Source organism: Solanum lycopersicum, chromosome 9 (assembly GCF_036512215.1).
Source record: "Solanum lycopersicum chromosome 9, SLM_r2.1".
In the NCBI taxonomy this organism is placed as follows: Eukaryota; Viridiplantae; Streptophyta; class Magnoliopsida; order Solanales; family Solanaceae; genus Solanum; species Solanum lycopersicum.
The window spans coordinates 68,202,974-68,221,925 of NC_090808.1; the positions used below are offsets into that span (position 1 = coordinate 68,202,974).

At 35.4% G+C, this 18,952-nt stretch overlaps 3 protein-coding genes across 9 annotated transcripts; 2 read left to right on the top strand and 1 right to left on the bottom strand.

Annotated features, from left to right (window-relative positions):
• Positions 1 to 265: 265 nt before the first annotated feature.
• HDA1 (histone deacetylase 1) lies at positions 266 to 6,138 on the bottom strand. Of its 7 annotated transcripts, none has more exons than XM_026032729.2 (9): positions 6,011 to 6,136; positions 4,190 to 4,747; positions 2,965 to 3,405; positions 1,842 to 2,072; positions 1,464 to 1,583; positions 1,311 to 1,378; positions 1,151 to 1,208; positions 592 to 660; positions 266 to 489 (listed from the first exon to the last, which is right to left on the bottom strand). In XM_026032729.2, the coding sequence occupies exons 2-9, from the start codon at positions 4,715 to 4,717 to the stop codon at positions 388 to 390; spliced, it is 1,617 nt and encodes a 538-aa protein (XP_025888514.1). In that variant the 5' UTR covers positions 4,718 to 4,747; positions 6,011 to 6,136; the 3' UTR covers positions 266 to 387. The 7 variants fall into 7 exon arrangements, 6 of the variants coding, with proteins under 6 accessions (XP_025888514.1, XP_025888515.1, XP_004247825.1 ...); XM_026032730.2 differs by having other exon boundaries at positions 4,190 to 4,725; positions 6,011 to 6,120; XR_011211427.1 differs by lacking the exon at positions 1,464 to 1,583 and having other exon boundaries at positions 592 to 1,044.
• A 1,982-nt stretch (positions 6,139 to 8,120) lies between these two features.
• On the top strand, positions 8,121 to 10,612 carry LOC101255630 (uncharacterized). The gene is made up of 2 exons (XM_004247779.5): positions 8,121 to 8,427; positions 10,218 to 10,612. The coding sequence occupies exons 1-2, from the start codon at positions 8,259 to 8,261 to the stop codon at positions 10,409 to 10,411; spliced, it is 363 nt and encodes a 120-aa protein (XP_004247827.1). The 5' UTR covers positions 8,121 to 8,258; the 3' UTR covers positions 10,412 to 10,612.
• Positions 10,613 to 11,514: 902 nt separating this feature from the next.
• LOC101268228 (HCR1-like kinase) lies at positions 11,515 to 18,535 on the top strand. The gene is made up of 9 exons (XM_010328511.4): positions 11,515 to 11,723; positions 12,483 to 15,462; positions 15,539 to 15,625; positions 16,458 to 16,610; positions 16,810 to 16,973; positions 17,108 to 17,264; positions 17,426 to 17,548; positions 17,645 to 17,732; positions 18,083 to 18,535. Exons 2-9 carry the CDS (start codon positions 12,709 to 12,711, stop codon positions 18,262 to 18,264), a joined length of 3,708 nt encoding a protein of 1,235 aa, XP_010326813.1. The 5' UTR covers positions 11,515 to 11,723; positions 12,483 to 12,708; the 3' UTR covers positions 18,265 to 18,535.
• Positions 18,536 to 18,952: the final 417 nt, after the last annotated feature.

Here is an 18,952-nt window from a genome sequence, read left to right on the forward strand (position 1 = left end):
CAATAATTTTATCAAACATTTGAATCAATTCGAAAGACTATCACAACTCGACATGTAACACAACTCGACATGTAACCCCATAATCACATCACGACGACTTTATCAGACATTCAAATAAAATTGATTTGATTCAACATATATGATTAAACCACAATCTATTTGGGCCTCATTTCCACCAAACTCTTGTCAATTGACATATTGGCATGTTCTTTTTCTCCAACTAATATGAATGAAAGAAGCGCGATTTCGATTCGGGGAGGTGAGGTGAGGGAGATTGTTCATGGATCATATCATATCTGTAAATTAGTGTGCATAACAAGTAGACTCAAATGTATAATTTAAAGAATCATACATTACAGTAAAGTTTAAAAGATTGAAAAAGTCTATTTAGGAGATAATATCAGTTGGTTGATCAAAAAGCTTGTTAGAGTTTCCTTGTTCCACTTTAATCTGTCCTCCATCTATCAGTGTAGAACTTGAATTGCCACCCTGAATTAAAACAACATTCAAATGAGGAAATGAAAGAGCTGTTAGATCTATGCAATCCTTTCGTTTTACGGTTTATAAAAGTGAATATAATGCTCTAAGAACCTTCAAACTTGTTGACTCTGCGAATGTCGATTCTACTTCTCTTAGGTGCTCTTCTGTTTTCATATCGTCCTGAAAATTTGAACGGGAAGAAACTATTGTAACAGTTTCCTATGGCAATCAGTAGAAAATGATCGATAAGGGTTAAGCAAGAACGAGAGGAGGGATCTTGTTTAGTGTTCATGGAATAACAAAAAATTTGCCAGATGCAATAGAAGCATATGGTGATACTACATTATAATGAGAGAAGGGTGGAAGTCGAGCATCGTTTTATTTATTTAGTGAACTTGACACAAGGCCCCACCGACCATACAAGGCCAAAGCATAAGAAAGCAAACTCAAAATGAACAGAATAGCAACCACAAGCTTCATATGAAGCAAGAATCCATCAACATCAAGGAAATAATTTGTAGCTCATTAGAAATGGAGGAGGAATTATTTTTGTTAAACTAATGCCTGCACAGAAACAACGGACACCGAATTGAATCATTGACATACGTCAAAAAAACAGATGATTGCATCTAAACATTGTTTCAGATACAAAGTAAAGGCTGATACATACCGTGCCTTTTCCTTCAGGTTCAACATGTTCCCTCCTCACTCTGCTAGGATTGGGCTTACTGTATGAAATCACCCTTTTCATAATAAGCAAGATAACAGGGTACAGGTTGAAGAACAAATATATCTCTGTCAATATGAATAAAATAGAAAAAGTGAAGTACCGTTCTTCGCCATTTGTGTCAGAATCAGCATCCCATCTTGAATCTGCATCCTCTAGATCTTCATCAGCCTGAAAGTTACAAAAATACATCAACGTCTTCCAACATAAAATCCAACAATTCTTTTCAATATCAGATAAATCTCCTATGGCTTACTAGGAACCTTATACCCTCCTCCAACTTAATTACAAGGTCTTGTCCACAGTAGGATTTGAACCCATGATGTGTGCTTAGCCCACACATCAGGTGTTGTGTCCTTACCGTTGAACCAAAGCCCTGGGTTCAAAATCCAACAATATTGTTATCAACAACAGAAATATGAAAGCTTATCATACACAGGGAAGAGTTATTTTTGCATCTCTCGAAATGGAACATAAAAAGCTAAATGTAGAAAGTGGCAAATATGGAAACAAATAGCAGCACGACCCAACGATTTTGTTTCAAATTATAATCCAATCTTGGAAACTGAAACTCAAACACTTAGTAGTGAATGGTAATGTTTCCGAGAGCAATGTAAGGTAAATGAAAGCAAACCTCAGGCAATTCAGTATCCGGTGGTCGCTCCTGGAACTGCACACTTGGGGCATGCTGAAGCTTTGAAAGATTATCAAGCAGCTTTGATCTTATATCTTCTAAAATCTGACGAGAATTTTTGTTCTCCATGTTACTTGGAGCGACATGCAAGGTATAATCTGGACCAAAGTATTCATAATATTCATGTTGCGGCATCTTATCTTCAAGCTCTATTCCTAATGCAACTCCTGTCTGCTCAAACACAGAAGAACAATTCATAAGTATAAGAAAATCACAACAGACATTACAAAGTACAGTCAACGGTTCAAATTTTTTTAGAAGAAAAGGTCCAATAGAGTACTTGGGGAATATACAACATTCTCCTCCAAAGCATGGTTAGGCTATCCTTTTTACGGTACCTTAAGTCCTTCCCTCCCCAGACAGGAGGTGTGAGAGGTTGGCTATGGTGGGTATGCGGAGAAGTAAACATCTACCATTTCCACAGTAGTCTCCTTTTCAACGTTAGACAGTAAAAACTAAAATTAACAGTTTGTGCCCCACATGCTATCCACTTCTACTACCAACGAGCATGCATTTTCAACTCGACAACGACCACAAACCCAGTAATTCTCCCACAAGTGGGGTCTAGGGAAGGTGAGATGTACGCAGACCTTCTAATAGACATTTGATTCAAAATGGAAGGAGAATACATTCATTTTCAGAACTTTGCATTCTTTAGACTGAAACACTTTGTAAAGAAACACTGTGTCCACTTATACTCACACAACTATAGATTAAACTGCAAGAAGCAAAGATGTCAGACTCAAGTTCATAGACATACATTTACTGAACTCGCATATCCTGGCATGTTCGTGGTATAAATGAGAAATCTGACAATGTGAGCCTTCGGTTTGGTTTTATTTTTAACAAACAGACCAAACCAAACCATGAACATCCCTATTCATGGGTAATATGTTGTTAAACTACTACAGTAAAAAATCATACTCTTTTCCTTTTCTTGGTAGGTTACTTCATTCAAAACATATTCACAATCAAAATGTACTGAAAAGAAGAGAAGTCAGTCTAATTCAATCATTACTTATTAGATGTATGCACAAATTGATAGGATAAATGACTTGCTTACTTCGTAACACCAGCAACGAGCAACATTACGTATTGTGTAGCCGCCTCCACCAAGCAACAACAATGGCACATTGAAAGACCTCATGTACTTGACACATTCAGCATGACCTTTAATAGAGAGATTAAAGCAGCCTAGCCGATCGCCAGACAAGGAATCTGCACCACATTGCAAAACCACAGCACCAGGCTTAAAAACTTCCATCACTTTGCCCATAATAGGCTTAAAGAGGGACTGATAGCTCTCATCATCAATTCCATCATCTAGTGGAACATTTAGAGAGTAGTATTTTCCACTTCCATAACCAATATCACGTACATCCCCTGTACCAGGAAAGTAATCTCCAAATTTATGAAAGGAAACTGTCATGACCCTATCTGTAGTATAGAAGGCCTCTTCCACGCCATCACCATGATGGATATCAATATCCACATACAATACTCTCTGCAACAGTGATATAAACAAGGTAAATTAGCAATGAAGAACTTATACAGCTTAGGAATGTAAATGTGATTATTATGTGTTGGATGTAAGCGTACGATTGACATTTAGTTAATGATTGTAAAGCTAACACCAACTTAACCAGTTTCAAAACAAAATTAAAAAAGAATTGTAAAGTTAACATTGTGTTGTTTTGTTGATAATTCTAAAGCTAATAAGAACATGTCATAGTGGGTTAAAATGAAATGGAAGGAAGAGTAGTGAGGGATGAGAGGTTAACGCCATTTCTTGTTTTGATTACAGAAAACGACTCGAGTAGAATTTTATATATACAAGATACTCCCAAAAAAAAATCCAATTTCAACTTAGCTTTTGTTTTGATTACAGATTTCATTGTAGCTGTCCCATATTTCAACGTTGATTTTTGGTCAAAGTATCCAAAACCGGTTGACTTAAGCCGGTACGGCTCCCACACCCACACCCATGTCGTGTCAACACAGATGCGATACCGAAAGTAAAGAGTCCGAGCAACTTACTCTCTAACCTAATCCAATGAGGCTAGTTATTTTATTTAATGTGTTTTCCTGAAGAGTACATGATAACATAGCCTGTCCATGGGATGGCTGATTATCACAATATCACAACATAGCTTGGTGACACGATGTCAATGTGTGAATAGTAAAGGAATAGTGAGAAAATGTGAAAAATGTGTCCTGACCAATTTTGTCAATCAGTCAATCAACCTCCATTTGGAAAAAAGTGAGTAAGAACAGCAATAATGAAATACCTCATGGACTTTGAGTAGCTCCAGAATAGCCAACACGATATCGTTCACATAGCAGAAACCAGATGCTTCACATTTCTTGGCATGATGCAATCCACCAGCCCAATTTACAGCGATATCACAGTGTCCATGGTTCAACTTAACTGCCCCACCAACAGAACCTCCAGCGTAGGTTTGGCAGAAGGAATAAAGACCATCAAAAACTGGACAGTCCTCCCCGACATTGAACCTCTTCAGCTGCCTCAGCTGATCTTGCTGTGTTTCTGGTGTTACGCTTCTCAAGAAAGCAATATAATCATCAGCATGAAACCTACAGAGATCCTTATCTCTAGCAGGATTTGGCTTCAGAACATGCATGTGTTGTAATAGACCATAGTGGGCAAGAAGAGCATGTGTCATCCGCATTCTATGTGGCTTCATTGGATGGCCTTGTCCATAATAGTAATTACCAACTTCAGGATCATAGAAATAACTTACTTTTCTCTTCTTTCCATCTGCACCAGATGCTAAGGAGTTTCCTCCAACATCCATTTCCCAAGCTATAAACCAGTAAGGATAAACCTTTAACAGATGGAAAGCAAAGGCATAAGGACAATTCAGCAATACAAAGTAAATCTAAACACATATTCACAACCAACAAAGGATGTTGACGTAAATACATATATTTAGATCTTTTCTCTTAGAATAAAGAATATAAATCATTAAAAAAAAAAACAAAGAGTAAGGCATGATTAAATATGGACACCCAAACAGAAACAGAAGACACCACCATACACTAATACTAAGAAGGGTGTAGAGTCATTATGACTTGCCAAATTGGGTTTAGTTTGGAAGAATTAGCCCCAAAATACAATAACAATAAGAAAACTACTTCGCCTCAATCCCAAACTAGTCAGAGAATTAGTCCAAAAAATAAGCTTCAAAATGGAGAAAATTTTGAGTACAGTCTAAGAGTCAACGTAAGACAGCAAAAACAACAATTGGTAAAACTATGATAATATCTAGTCAGTTTCAGCAAGAAGATGATTTATTCATGTAACCACACAGAACATGTTATCTTTTCTTCATCACCAAAAATTGCTTCATCCTGCCTAAAGACACTAAAGCTTGAATTTAATCACTATAACACAAAGTACATCAACCACACTGAAACAAAACAAAGTATTTTTCTTTTATACTAATAATAAAAACAATACTTCTTCATAGACAGAAAAAAACACACAACTGAACATATAAAATACAGAAATAAGCCTCTCAACAGTACATGTGAGCAAATGAATCCAGAATCCAAAACCTTAGTATAATTTAGCAGCTCCTAATACAATATGCAAACATGAAACCCCCACCCCCACCCCCACCTCAAAATCCACCAAAATAAAAAGCATAAAGACTCAATTTTGTTGCATTTAAGAGTACTTAAAGTTCAAAACTTTTGATAGAACCACACAATCAGCAAGATTCAACAAACCCCATCAAACAAATCAATAGTACTTTAACTACATCAAATTTTTCAACCAAAATTTTAACAAAAACACCCATATTCCCACTTATTTTTACTTAAATCTCCTCAACTAACAACCCAAATAAGCAAATTGCAAGAACCAACCAACCAATCATGGCCAAGACCCATTTTTTTTGCTCAAACACCCATATAGCCAAAAGGGTACTCAGTTAAACCATATACCCAACAATCTGTACAAGAAAAACAGTAAAGACAACAACTTTCCCATTCTTTTTCCCCCTCATATGTTAATACAACAATTTAGAGTCCAATAAATGAAGGGGTTGTTTGGGGGTAGGGGGGGATTGACAAGAAGAGCTAACCTGAAAGTGAAAACCAGAAGAAGCGGCCACTACAGTAGAGATCGCTAAAGGTTGAGTAGAGAAGAAAAAACCAGATGTAAAATATATTTATGTCTTCAAACTAATGGAAAATATATACACATTTATTTATTTATTTTTCAAATATCAATTAATTAATATTGTCCCAATTTTAACACTTTATTTATTTATTCATTTATCTTTCGAATATCAATTAATTAATATTGTCCTAATTCTAATACATATTGGATTTAGTTATATGAATTTTGGCAAATTATTCATGTCTTTTCTTTGTGTCAAGTTATTCTAATATTTACTTTTTTCATGATACTTTTAGAACTTGTTATAATTATAAATTAATTTCTACAAATGTATAATAATCCTTTCTTCCTCTTTCTTATTAAAAAATAAAGGAATTTTCACATAAAGCACTTAAAAATAACCTAATTACTTTCATAGCTATAGGGAGGAGAGAGAGGAGCAAGATTGAGAGAGAGGAGAGAGGCAAGCGAGGGAGGACAAAGATTGGTAGAAGGCGAATTGTATATATATATATACATACATATATATATATACATATCTATATATATACATATATACATATCTCTCTCTCTCTATATATATATATATATCGGTTAGATATTTGTATATTATATATATGTAATTGTATATATGGAAAAACGAGATTGGGAGAGAGAGAAGAGAGGTGAGTGAGTTTGGGAGAGGGAAGAGAGAGGCGAGCGAAATTGAGAGAGGCGAGAGAGAGCGCAAAGAGTGGGAGAGAGGTGAATTGTATATTATATTGGTTAGATAAGTGTATATCATACATATGTATTTGTATATTCTGCCGAATTATACATATACAAACGTGACTAATCATACAAACTCGAAGTCAACCCACATAATTAATGTATAATGTTAGTTGCTTGTAATAATTATAGCAAACTATAATTATAATGAGTAATTAAGTAGTATAAATTTACTTAACCCCGTAATTTTCAAAAAAAAAATCAAAATATAATGATCAAATATATATGTTTAATCTTAACATATAAAACAATTTAAACTTTGTTTATACATAATGACAATTTAGGTGAGTATATAACACAATAACTCAAGTTCCATCAAGTTCGTCAGCTTAAAAATTAGTTATAAGTATATTTTACATTACATATTAATATTAATTAATCAGAGCTAATAAATTTTGTTTTTGTTTCCTCAAACGTGTTAAATAATTTTTATGTTTGGTTAAAATCATAAATGTGATGATAAATATAACACTCTATAAATTATGTGGAAAAAAAAAACAGAAAAAATAGAAATCACTTGAAAATTTATATATAAATAAAAAATTAAATTAATTAATAGTCTTATAAACAACAAATTTGATTGGTCCCTCTATCATTTATATATGCGTGTAAAATTTGTGTTATACTTCTACATGCTTATCATAATTGAATCATTTTAGTTTTAAATTGTTTTTAAAATTAAATACAACATATTAAAATAAAATTTTCCTTCTTATCTCGAAATCAAATTAAAAAAAACAAGAAAATCACCTTTGATTCATAGATTATATGTTATGCAAAATCATTTCTTATGATAACACTTGCCCAACTATAACATAATTGAAGGTAAAATCAAAGTCTATAGACATTCAGAAAATTATTGAAAAATGAAAAATATAGAAATTATTTTAAATTTTTAACTTCGCTTAAAAAAACAAAATTTTTATTGTCCATCCTTCATACATAAGTTCAATGTTTATATAAGTTAATTTTATTTCTAACGCATAATTCGAGACGTTTTAAGAAATTACAACAAGTGAATATAATGTAACGTTTTATCCATTAAGCAGACATTTCAATTTTATTGACTTATGAATACTTGAATGATCAGAACAACTTTTGATTATGAAGCACAAAATCTATAACAAATTATTACAGGGTTCATTATATTGAAATAACCCGAACTATTAACTTATACTCCATGACATCAAAAGTCATTTCGTTACATATTAGTTAAGCGAGATATAAAATTCAAAATTATCTTATAATAATTAGAAACGTATAAAACCGAACCCCAAAACCATACATATCCATCAATCTTTTATGGACTCAAAAGAGAAGAGGCCCAATTATTTTGGCCCAAAAGCCAACATGTATATTTCTAACTCAAAAATACTCAATAAAATCTTCATCTTCCTCAACAAGAACAAATTTGAAATTTGAAAATCTCAAGGAGAGAAAAAATGGCGTCGAAATCGAGCATGAAAGGTTTCTACAAGCAGCAGAAGAAGAGTGGAGGCATCACAAAACCATCGAAATCAAAATCCACCAAACCAAAAAATGCTGCAGCTATTGGTTCTAATGTTACTCAGCCTTCAGCACTCATCTCCCATGGCTCTCTTGATTTGAAAGGTCAGATTTTTTCAATTTAAAACACCAATTTCTTTCACCCCTTTTCGATTTTAACTCTATTGCGTATTGGGTACTTTTTAATTTCGGTATTAGGGTTTGTTTAATCTTGTTTATCTGTCTTTGTTTTTGAGGGGAATTAGGAGTTCTCTGTTTTCGTTCACATGCTTGTGGTTTGAGTTATGGTGATCCTTTAGTGGAATCTTGCTTCTGGTTTGTTATAAATTAGGGATTCCTGCAAATCCTAAATGCGAACTAAACCCACAAAATTAATGATTTCTATGAGTCTAAAACGTTGAAGACGAAAACAACTTCGTTTCAGACTCAAGCAATTTGATATGTGTGTACTTGTTGTGTTGCTTTGTGAGAAAAGGGACACCTTTACAGCTTTTTTTTTTTCGAGGTATGGTTGAGTAGGGACTTTCGACTTGCTTAGCAAATTGTTGACTTTGATATAGTTTTGGAAGAAAAAATGGAAACGAAGAAAATATTTTGAATTCTGTAAACATTTAGGGAGGTTGATTATGGTACTTGTGTTTTTGCTGTTTTACTATATTATATTTCCATTCGTTAGAGTTGGCGAGTCTCTTTAAGCTAAAGTTCAAGCGAGATGGTGGATAGTCTATAACCAACTCTCATGTTGGTTGGCGGTGCAGCTGTTCTTGCATTAGTATTGACTGACTAGGGACTAGGAGTGCGCAATAGCTTTTTGTATAATAGTTATTCAATTAGTAAGGTGGTATAGTCGAGGTATGCTAAAGCTCTACTCAATACCACCGTTATTTTGAAAAAGAAGAAGCTTTTTAGGGACTAGGAGTGCGCAATAGCTTTTTGTATAATAGTTATTCAGTAAGTAAAGTGGTATAGTCGAGGTATGCTAAAGCTCTACTCAATACCACCGTTATTTTGAAAAAAAAGAAGCTTTTTGTATGGTAGTCACTTAGTAAAAAAAAAGGTAGTGTAAAAGAGATTTACTCCAAGGTATTAAGATAGCTTTTCCCAAGATCTGATTGTTGCAAGGTAGAATAATTTCTATCCTATGTCTTCCACTTATAGCCAATTATCTCATTTCATATGTTCTTCTTCCGTTTTGTTTGGACATCGTCTTTAAGATACTTTATTCCTTAAATATTAGAAGCCAATTTGTGATGAATAATTGAAAAATGCTTGAAGAGTGGGGGTAAACAGATTTTTTCAGAAGAAGAACACGTCTATTTTTGTCGAGTCAATGATGTTGAACTTGCTTAAAAACTGGCATCTCTCTTGTTGAATGTTTGCCTTAGTCGTTATGCCTATGCCTTGCCATACTAACACTAGAAGTTCATACTTATATTAATTAGAGACATAGTTATGAATTTTTTTATTCAAGAGAACCATTTTGTCAAGATTTTTTGGGCATAATAATATCATATTGAACATTGCCTATATTCTTTTTCGGGGTGGGAGAGGTCAAAGTTGTTATTTTCTCATTTTAGCCATGAATTAGTACTATAGCTACTGAAATTTGCTTGTCCACTTGTCTCTATCGTTTAGCAAAAAGGAAGTTGTCACTACTTCAAATAGAAAATATTGTGCTAGAAGAGTTGCCGAATTATATAATCGACCTGTAAGTATGGAAACATCTGTCCACCAGGCACGAAATATAATCTCTGTTCTTTTGGTATTGTGCTTATAAAAGATAGTGGGTTTTTTTCAAATTCTGAAAGTTATGGTTCTTTCTCTCTCTTTCCCCCCAATATTTCGTGATCTGAAAGAGGTAGCTTTTGTGTGCCTTGCTATTGCCAAATCTGCAGATAATTATGATCAGAATGAGGAAGTGTTGAGGCAATTCGACATGAATATGGTTTATGGGCCATGCCTTGGAATGAACAGACTGGACAGGTGGGAGCGTGCCAAGAAACTTGGAATGAACCCTCCAGCAGACGTGGAGCGCCTTTTAAGGTCTAACAAAGTTCGCAATGAGTGCCTGTGGGATGGTCGCGTTTAGCCCCCTTCTGCACTATTCCCATCTTTTGGTTTACATCTAGTTCCATGGCCTCTCCGTTTTCATTTTCTTCTTTTGGGGTTTTTGGGAAAGGTATCATATGTACAACAAGATGTACAGCAGCTGGCTGTACTATTAAGTATCTTTAGAGATATGCTCTACTTGACTCTAATTTTAATGTTATTTGCCCTGAAGTTTTCTGTTTCTTGTGTGATTAATTTACTGCTGAAATCTTTCATATTTTTCATAATCATGAAAACTGATCAGGATGTTTTAACATTCAAATCTTAATCATTAAGCGTTTTCTTTAATGACAAGTGAAACCCGCAGCTGCTATCCTTTCGGTGCCCATAAGGTAAAACCCTTGATTCTTTGCAATAGCTCGCAAATCACATAGAAGAGGTAATTCACACTAGACAAGTCCGGTGTGACAAGCTCGACCTAAAAGGCTAACTCCGTGCTTTCGGTGACAAAATATTTCGAAATTGAGACCACCAATATAGGTTTCAAGCCCAAACCACTGGTTTTAGGTATGAACGATTAATATTTATAACGATGACAATTTGTTGAATTCATCTATCTCAATTATCATCACACAACCTCTATTGCTGCTCATAAGTATAATCAAGCATTACCGACATTAACCATCATTTACAGTCATAATTATCTACAAATTACTACACACAATCACCACTATTGATCATCACTATAAAACGTCAATCAATGCCGCTTACTTACACTATTAACCGTCACTATCGTCCAACACAACCATCAATCACTATTATAACCATCATTTAACTATAACTACTACACACAACACCACCATTAGCCATTACACCATCCTCAATACCCAAAACTATCAACCCTAGCTATTATCTCCACCGATCATTATAATATAATATTTTTATTAATTTTTTTATAAAAATAAATCTTGTAGATGTCTATTTAGGTTCGAATTTTATATAAAATTAAAATATACTAAAATATATATCGCGTAAAATTAAGACACATAGAATAAAATGAAACGAGACGGCTATGTGATGGGTTGGGGGTGGGGGGTGGGGTGGGATATTCATAATATAGTTGGGTCCTAAGTTGATGCCGCGTAATTCTAAGCAATGGTGCTCTCCCACTTCTTCCTCTTTTGATATTCCGAAAGCTCTGCATTTTTACAACATCCCCTTCTTCATCATCAACCTTTACCTCATATATCAAGAAAACCCATTTTCATCTTCCATTTTTTGATTTTTTGGAACCCCTTTTGAGAAAAATAGGCCAATCTTCAAAGCCTCATTTTCAAGAACCAAAAAAGAAGGTACTTTTTGGCTAAAGAACTAATTTTTATCATTTACCCCTATGAAAAAAGAAGAAAAAATCCTTATTTTTGAATTGGGAATGTTCATATTGCAATTTATGTTTGTGGGGTTTGAAAAAGATTGTGTTTTTATCAATTGTTAGCTGACTTTTTGTGTTAATGTATCTGGAAACTTTGATTATTTCTTGTGATTGGTGAACTTGTCCTTTCTTATGTGATGATTGATCAGTTTTTGTGGGTAAATTGTATTTTAGCTGTCATGTTTTTCTTTTGATTTGCTTGAGTCGAGGGTCTCTCGAAAATAGCCTCTCTACCTCGGAGAGATAGTGGTAAGGTCTGCGTAGACTTTACCCTCCCCAGACCCCACCTTTTGGGATTTTACTGGGTTTATTTTTGTTGTATAGCTGCTGAGGACTCACATTGTGCTGTGAAAATATGAAAAATGTATTGTGGGTAATTGCATTTTAGGTTATGTATAGTAGTTGCTGACAAAAAAAGAGGATTTACATTAACAACAACAACATCCCGGTGCAACCTCAGCAGGTGGAGTCTGGGAGGGGAGGGGAGCGGAGGGTGTACGTAGACCTTACCTCTACCTCGTGGAGGTAGAGAATCTGTTTATAAAAGATACTCGACTCAAGTAAAAAGAAAAAAAAAGGACTTATGTTGTGTTGTGAATATGAAAAATATTTGTAATGAATTTAGACTTCGGCTGACCAAATTATTTAGTGAATAACCTTTTTGTTTCTGGTTGTTCAGTTGGTTCTTATGTGGTGTTTGAAGAGTGTTGGAAGCATAGAGGCTAACTCCACAAATACCCTTTTGGATTGAGTTTGTACATAGAGTAATTTATTTTGGGGTCACGAGCGAGCTCGTTGCTGTAGTTTCGAGAAGCTCTTGCACATTTGGTTATGAATTTGGTTAAATGTTTGAGAAGTAAAGGTGAAAGTACAAGGAGAGGATATTGTACAGCTAAGTATAGACCATGACTAGTGAGTCTTGTGGAGTTTCAGGTCAAAACGTTGGCAATGATGTTCCGCTTACTGAAAATCACAATGACAGGTATAGACATAATGTATCCATGCAGACAGGCGAAGAGTTTTCAGAAGAGTTTTTTATGAAAACTTTGACACCAAGAAAAGCAAACATAACAAGAGATACAGAACAAAATCAGCCAATTATAGGTATTTCAAATCCCGCTCAAAATTGCCACGTTGTCTCTAGGGAACTTCATGACCTCCTTGGGATAAAAAGAAGTGATTCAGACTGTGGTGCTGAGTTTTCGGACTATTCTCCTAGGATAGCATATGCACCGGAAGGTGACAAGAAGACTTATTTTGATACAGTAAGCAGATGTAACAGGGAATGTAGTGTCAGTGGACAACAACCATCAAGATTCTTCGATGAGAAGAACAGAGATGTAGTAGCTCCTTGCGCAACTGGTCGAGACATATATGCATCAGAGTCCCCTCATTCACATCAAATCCGAAACCCTGAGGGAGGAGTTTCTGAGAGCTGTGGGAATGGAAAGATAAGATTACTCTGCAGCTATGGGGGTAGAATCTTACCAAGGCCGAATGATGGGAAGCTTAGATATGTAGGTGGGGAGACGAGAATTATATCAATTAGGAAGAACCTAGCTTTCAACGAGCTTGTAAAAAAGACAATAGCAATTTGTAATCAACCTCATACAATTAAGTATCAGCTTCCTGAAGAAGATCTTGATGCACTTGTATCCGTTTCATCCGATGAGGATTTTCTGCACATGATTGAGGAATATCATGACTTGGGAAAAAGTTCTCAAAGGCTACGGTTGTTTCTTGTGCCTTGTGCTGATTCTGAGGTCACTTGTTCCTTTGAAGGAATGACATTACAGCAAAGTGAAGCTGACTATCAGTATGTTGTTGCAGTAAACGGAATGCTTGAGCCAGGTCATCGTAGAAGCTCTAGCAGGGAGGCCTTTGCAAACCAAGCAAGTCAATTTGGAAACACTTTGGACTTTAGTCCTATGTGCCAAAGAGATTCCCCAACTTATCTCCCATTTGAGAACCATAATGGAGGTAATTCAATGAATGTGAAGTTTCTGCTCCGAAATCCCAGTACTTCTTATGTTAACATATCTCAGGTCCCCTCTAATTCATATGTTCAATCATCTCCTTTATCTCCAGCGACATTTCAGATCACTGATCCTAACCGTTCCCATGTCCTTTTAAATGATAATGTTGCAAGCATTGACTTTCCTGATGCCGGTAGTCCATATGTAGTAGACGAACCACTATATGAAAATTCCTATCATGTTGATACCACAGGCTACTATTATAATTGTCCCCTTGAGACTACTCCAAGGACAAATTACCCTAGTAAACGATCTGTGTCTTCTGCACAGTTTGGTCGAACAGAGTTGGATTCTAGGAGGCTAATGTCAAACAAAAGGGAAATGCACATAGAAAAGCTAAACCATTCTCAAGATACAAGAATGTCTCCTGGATCTGATATTCAAGCTTCATCTGGTTACAGCATGCACCAAGATGCCACTGATCAATCACAATTGGTAGAGAGGCCCAATTTATCTAGAGAAGATTCAATAAGCTTACCCCCTTCAGATTTTCTACGAGAAAAATCTCCATCACTTGCAATGTCTTATTCATCTCAAGAATGGTCAACGAAAGAGCATGAGGTGAGAGATGAAAATTACCTAATTGCCAAGAAGGAGCATCAGCCAAATATAGAAGCCAGAGAACGCAACCAAGAGTATACTGAATGGAGTCAAAGTACAAATAACTGGATAAAGAAGACATGTCCTACTTTCAACAAGTGCAGTAGAAGCTCTGAGGTTAATGCAAGCGATATACCAACTGTTAATGGCCTGGAACATGAGTTGAAATTGCCAAAAATTCTATGCTACTCGGAGCCAGAACTTAGTGTCTACACATCATCATCAGATCCCAAAATCCAAGTGGAAACACACACTTCTTCACCCCCTATGCCTCAAAAGAATTCAATAGTCACTTCCAAACAGCACCACATAGATGACGATATAATTCACATAACAGCACCTTATACTCAAGCTTGTGGAGGCACAACAACTTCTGTACCGTCTATTTCTCATGAATGTTTAACAAATATTGCTGGAGGTAGATATGTTAATTACAACTTAAGTCCTTCAACACCTTGTTGTCTCGTCAAGGACCAGAAGGAATCCAAACATGACCATCATGTTGTAGCTACAACAATGAACAATACAACTGAATCCTGCATATATTATGAGCTGCAGCCTTCTATAATAAAGGATAATAATGACCTCCAAAACATACAATCTGTGCCATTTCCTTCCGAAGAGTCTCTTTTTTATTTGGATTGGAGAAATCCTTTGAGTGGTGATCTATCAATTCCAAATTCAGCTGCAGATGTGGCTTACACTCATGAGGTCTCTTTCCACCAGAAACTTGTGGATGGTCCTCATAAATCTACAGAAAAGGAAAATGCTGATAGAGTTGCTTATGAAAAGGCAGCATCTGGGAATGTTTCATTTCTCCATTTGCAGCAGTCAGATGATTCATATGACAGAAAATTACGAGAAATTGCTGTTATTGTGGAAGATGTAACCGATAGTGTGCCTCCTGATATACCCTTATCTTCAACAATAGTTCCACATGTGCAAGATGAACCTAGTGATGGGCTTCCATCTGCTGAGGAAGGAACCAATGTTGAGAATGTTCTTGAAGAATCTGATCATGAGGTAATAATTATTGATTCATTGGCATCAGTTCTCATCTGTTTTATGAAATAAACTTGATCAGTTTATGAATCTGTAGGATGGCAGAAATGGTTCTAATGGAAAGGAAGAATCTGTCACTGATTCTGCGATCATTGAAAAGGAGGCTGGGATCTATGGCTTACAGGTCCAGAGTTAATTCCATTAAATATGAAGTCTAATATTGGTTTTTGACATCTAGTGAATGCTACTTTTTTATCCCTTATTGCTAAATAAAAATGCTTTCTGAGGCACAAAGCCTGATATGTTGTGTTCTTTATGCATTGGATCTTTCAAGCTCAGTACTTTACCAACTGTATCATAGTGAATGAAGGAGTAGATGTGGCAGAGTCAGAAATTTATGCAAGTGGACTAAAAGAAGTACTATAATATCACATCTAGAATTTGAACCTATAGCCTAAAGCATTTTTCGAACCCCTTTGCCACTACATTGGAAGCTTCCCTTATGTCAAAGGGATTCAAATGTTTGTATATGACCAAAAAAGAAGTAGTTTTACTTATTTACATAGTATAATTTTCAGATGAAAGAGACTCCGTTGAAACCCTTTGCTCTACAGCTCTACCCCTGTGAGTAGACTACACCAGATACCACATAGGAATAGCACATGATGAAGTTCGCAGAATAAAATTCATATTTTTCACTTCCCATTCATATTTTATAAACAAGAAGGCATGACTGAGGCAATTAAATGCTGATGAGACTGTTCTTTTCAAGACTGCTGAATGTGTTTTTCCTTTTATACACTGTTAAGCATGCACTTAATTTTTCAGAAACTTCTGTTTCATTTTAATGTTTAAGCTTTTTGTGGTCATAAGCTGCCATAGGTAGTTGTGTGTATGACTCAATTATGGAACAGTTGAAATTTTTATTTGCCTTTTTTTTTCCTTATTAAGATTTTACATAACTGACAGATAGTTTTTTCTCAATCTGAACTAAATCAGTGAGTTACTACTCGCAGATCATAAAAAACAGTGATCTTGAAGAGCTACAAGAATTGGGATCTGGAACATATGGTACAGTATATTATGGGAAGTGGAGGGGAACAGATGTTGCTATCAAGAGAATAAAACAAAGTTGTTTTGCTGGGAGTTCATCTGAACAAGAACGTCTGGTAGGCGTGACTCAGATTCATAGAGTCAAGTTACATTTAGATGTGGAAGGAAATATAACATTCCTAAAGCATGCTAAGAGAAGTTACTCATAAAGAAATGAACCATACCGACTAATTCTTTGTCGAGTTAATAATTCTTAAGTGAAGAAAAAACGTTTCTCGTAATCCTCTATTGGTAAGTGTCTAATTATTTTTGCAGATCAAAGAATTCTGGAGAGAGGCTAAGATTCTATCTAAACTACACCATCCAAATATAGTGGCACTCTATGGGGTGGTTCCAAATGGACCTGGTGGAACAGTGGCTACAGTTACTGAATATATGGTCAATGGGTCTCTGAGGAATGTTCTGGCTAGGAAGGACCGGTAAGTTTGCTGCTTCTCATTTCCACTTATTTGTAGTTCCAATATTTTTCGCCCATGACACTAGTCACATTCAAAATATTTGATCGAAGAAAATAGTTGCCTTTTTCCGGAATATGACCTATGGAATTACTCAGTTCTTGCAGAGCGCTTGATCGGCGAAAAAAACTTATGCTTGCATTAGATGCTGCTTTTGGCATGGAGTACCTACATTTGAAAAATATTGTTCATTTCGATTTGAAATGTGAAAACTTGCTGGTCAACTTGGGAGATCCACATCGTCCTGTGTGCAAGGTAAAGGTTCAAATGTGTCTGTTTTAATTATAAAATACCAAGCTTCTCTTAAGTGTTACTTTATCTGGTATATAGCCAGTAGCCAGCAAATTTTAAGTTCTGGAAGATGCAACGAAGTCTGTTGCAACGTATTAGTTCAAGATTGACACGTAATTTTTTAGGTTGGTGATTTTGGGTTATCACGGATTAAGAGAAATACCCTTGTTTCGGGTGGCGTTAGAGGAACACTTCCATGGATGGCGCCGGAGCTATTGAATGGAAACAGCAGTCGGGTTTCAGAAAAGGTAAGATCTCTATTTTAATATGCTTAACTTCAAAACTGGACCACAAAGAATGTTTATATCCCAGATATGAAGTAATGTCATTAATCCGTTTGACAGGTTGATGTGTTTTCGTTTGGCATCACAATGTGGGAGATCTTGACAGGGGAGGAGCCTTATGCAAACCTGCACTGTGGTGCTATTATTGGTAAGCTTCTTCGAGATGGTACTCTAACTAATTTAATGCCTAATCATGGAATTCTAAGAGTAGGCTTGCAATTGCAACTGTGTTTCGATGATAAAACACTTCTTTACACTGTCAATAGTACAAAGTTGCATTCTCATACCATAAAACATTTCAATATCTCAATTCTCACAAGAACTTAGACACATTGCCCTTGCTCGCCATTATTTTTGGGACGGAGGGAGTAGTTGTTTCACTTCTTCTTTTCTGTTGTAAGATAGCATTCCACACACATGAAGATGAACAAATAGTACATTTGAGAGTTTTTGTGCAAGCTTGAAGATTTGAACTAATTTTATGAATTGTGGATGAAGGTGGAATTGTAAATAACACACTCAGACCTCCCGTCCCACAACGTTGTGATCCTGAATGGGGAAAACTGATGGAAGAGTGCTGGTCGCCTGATTCAGAAGCAAGACCGTCATTTACAGAGATAACAAACAGACTTCGCGCTATGTCACAAGCGCTCCAGCCAAAGACTCGAGTAAGGACATGAAATTGTACAGTCAATGTTTGTGTAAAGAAAAGTTTTATAGGAAAGAAAGAAAAGTAGTGTCTGTCCTTTCTGTTAAAACTTCCAGCTTCCTGTGTGTAAATGATGAAATAGCACATCATTTTGAACATTGGATACATAATTGATATACAACATCAACGTACCTGGTGAAATCCCACAAGTGGAGTCGTGTACGTAGGCCGTACTATTACCTCGTGGAGGTAGAAAGTCTGTTTCCAAAAGAATTGATATACAAGATTACCTTTCCAAATTACTTCACTTGCCCCTCTTTGTTATTGGATCTGTTTTTTACATTATTTCTATTAAGATCTTATTCACTTCCTCGAGTGAATCGAGAAATATATTCGATCATCATTCATCCTTTTGATATATATCAAACACTACATTCTCTGAATAATTCAAATATTTACTCAATGAATATATTGCCTCATGCTGATAATATAAAATTTCGGGTTCAATGTACTCTAAATGTTGTTAATAAAATTACAAGTAATTCATTATTCTTAACAAAGACTTTTTGATTCATTAAATCACGAGTAATTCATGCTATTATTCTTAATTTACATACAATTACATTAATCTTTGATAAAAATGTATTTTAAATGTGTAAATTTTTTAAACACTATATACTATAAATTAATTGAATCAATAAATTTTCAACAGCTAATCA

Excerpts from the sequence above, each read along its gene's own strand:
- LOC101268228 (XM_010328511.4), top strand. The coding sequence starts at position 12,709 with ATGACTAGTGAGTCTTGTGGAGTTTCAGGTCAAAACGTTGGCAATGAT. Across the intron at positions 15,626-16,457 it reads CTGGGATCTATGGCTTACAG|ATCATAAAAAACAGTGATCT; the intron begins GTCCAGAGTTAA and ends TACTACTCGCAG. Across the intron at positions 17,265-17,425 it reads CACATCGTCCTGTGTGCAAG|GTTGGTGATTTTGGGTTATC; the intron begins GTAAAGGTTCAA and ends GTAATTTTTTAG.
- LOC101255630 (XM_004247779.5), top strand. The coding sequence starts at position 8,259 with ATGGCGTCGAAATCGAGCATGAAAGGTTTCTACAAGCAGCAGAAGAAG. Across the intron at positions 8,428-10,217 it reads TGGCTCTCTTGATTTGAAAG|ATAATTATGATCAGAATGAG; the intron begins GTCAGATTTTTT and ends CCAAATCTGCAG.
- HDA1 (XM_026032729.2), bottom strand. The coding sequence starts at position 4,717 with ATGGATGTTGGAGGAAACTCCTTAGCATCTGGTGCAGATGGAAAGAAG. Across the intron at positions 3,406-4,189 it reads AGCTACTCAAAGTCCATGAG|AGAGTATTGTATGTGGATAT; the intron begins GTATTTCATTAT and ends TCACTGTTGCAG. Across the intron at positions 661-1,150 it reads AACCTGAAGGAAAAGGCACG|GACGATATGAAAACAGAAGA; the intron begins GTATGTATCAGC and ends TCAAATTTTCAG.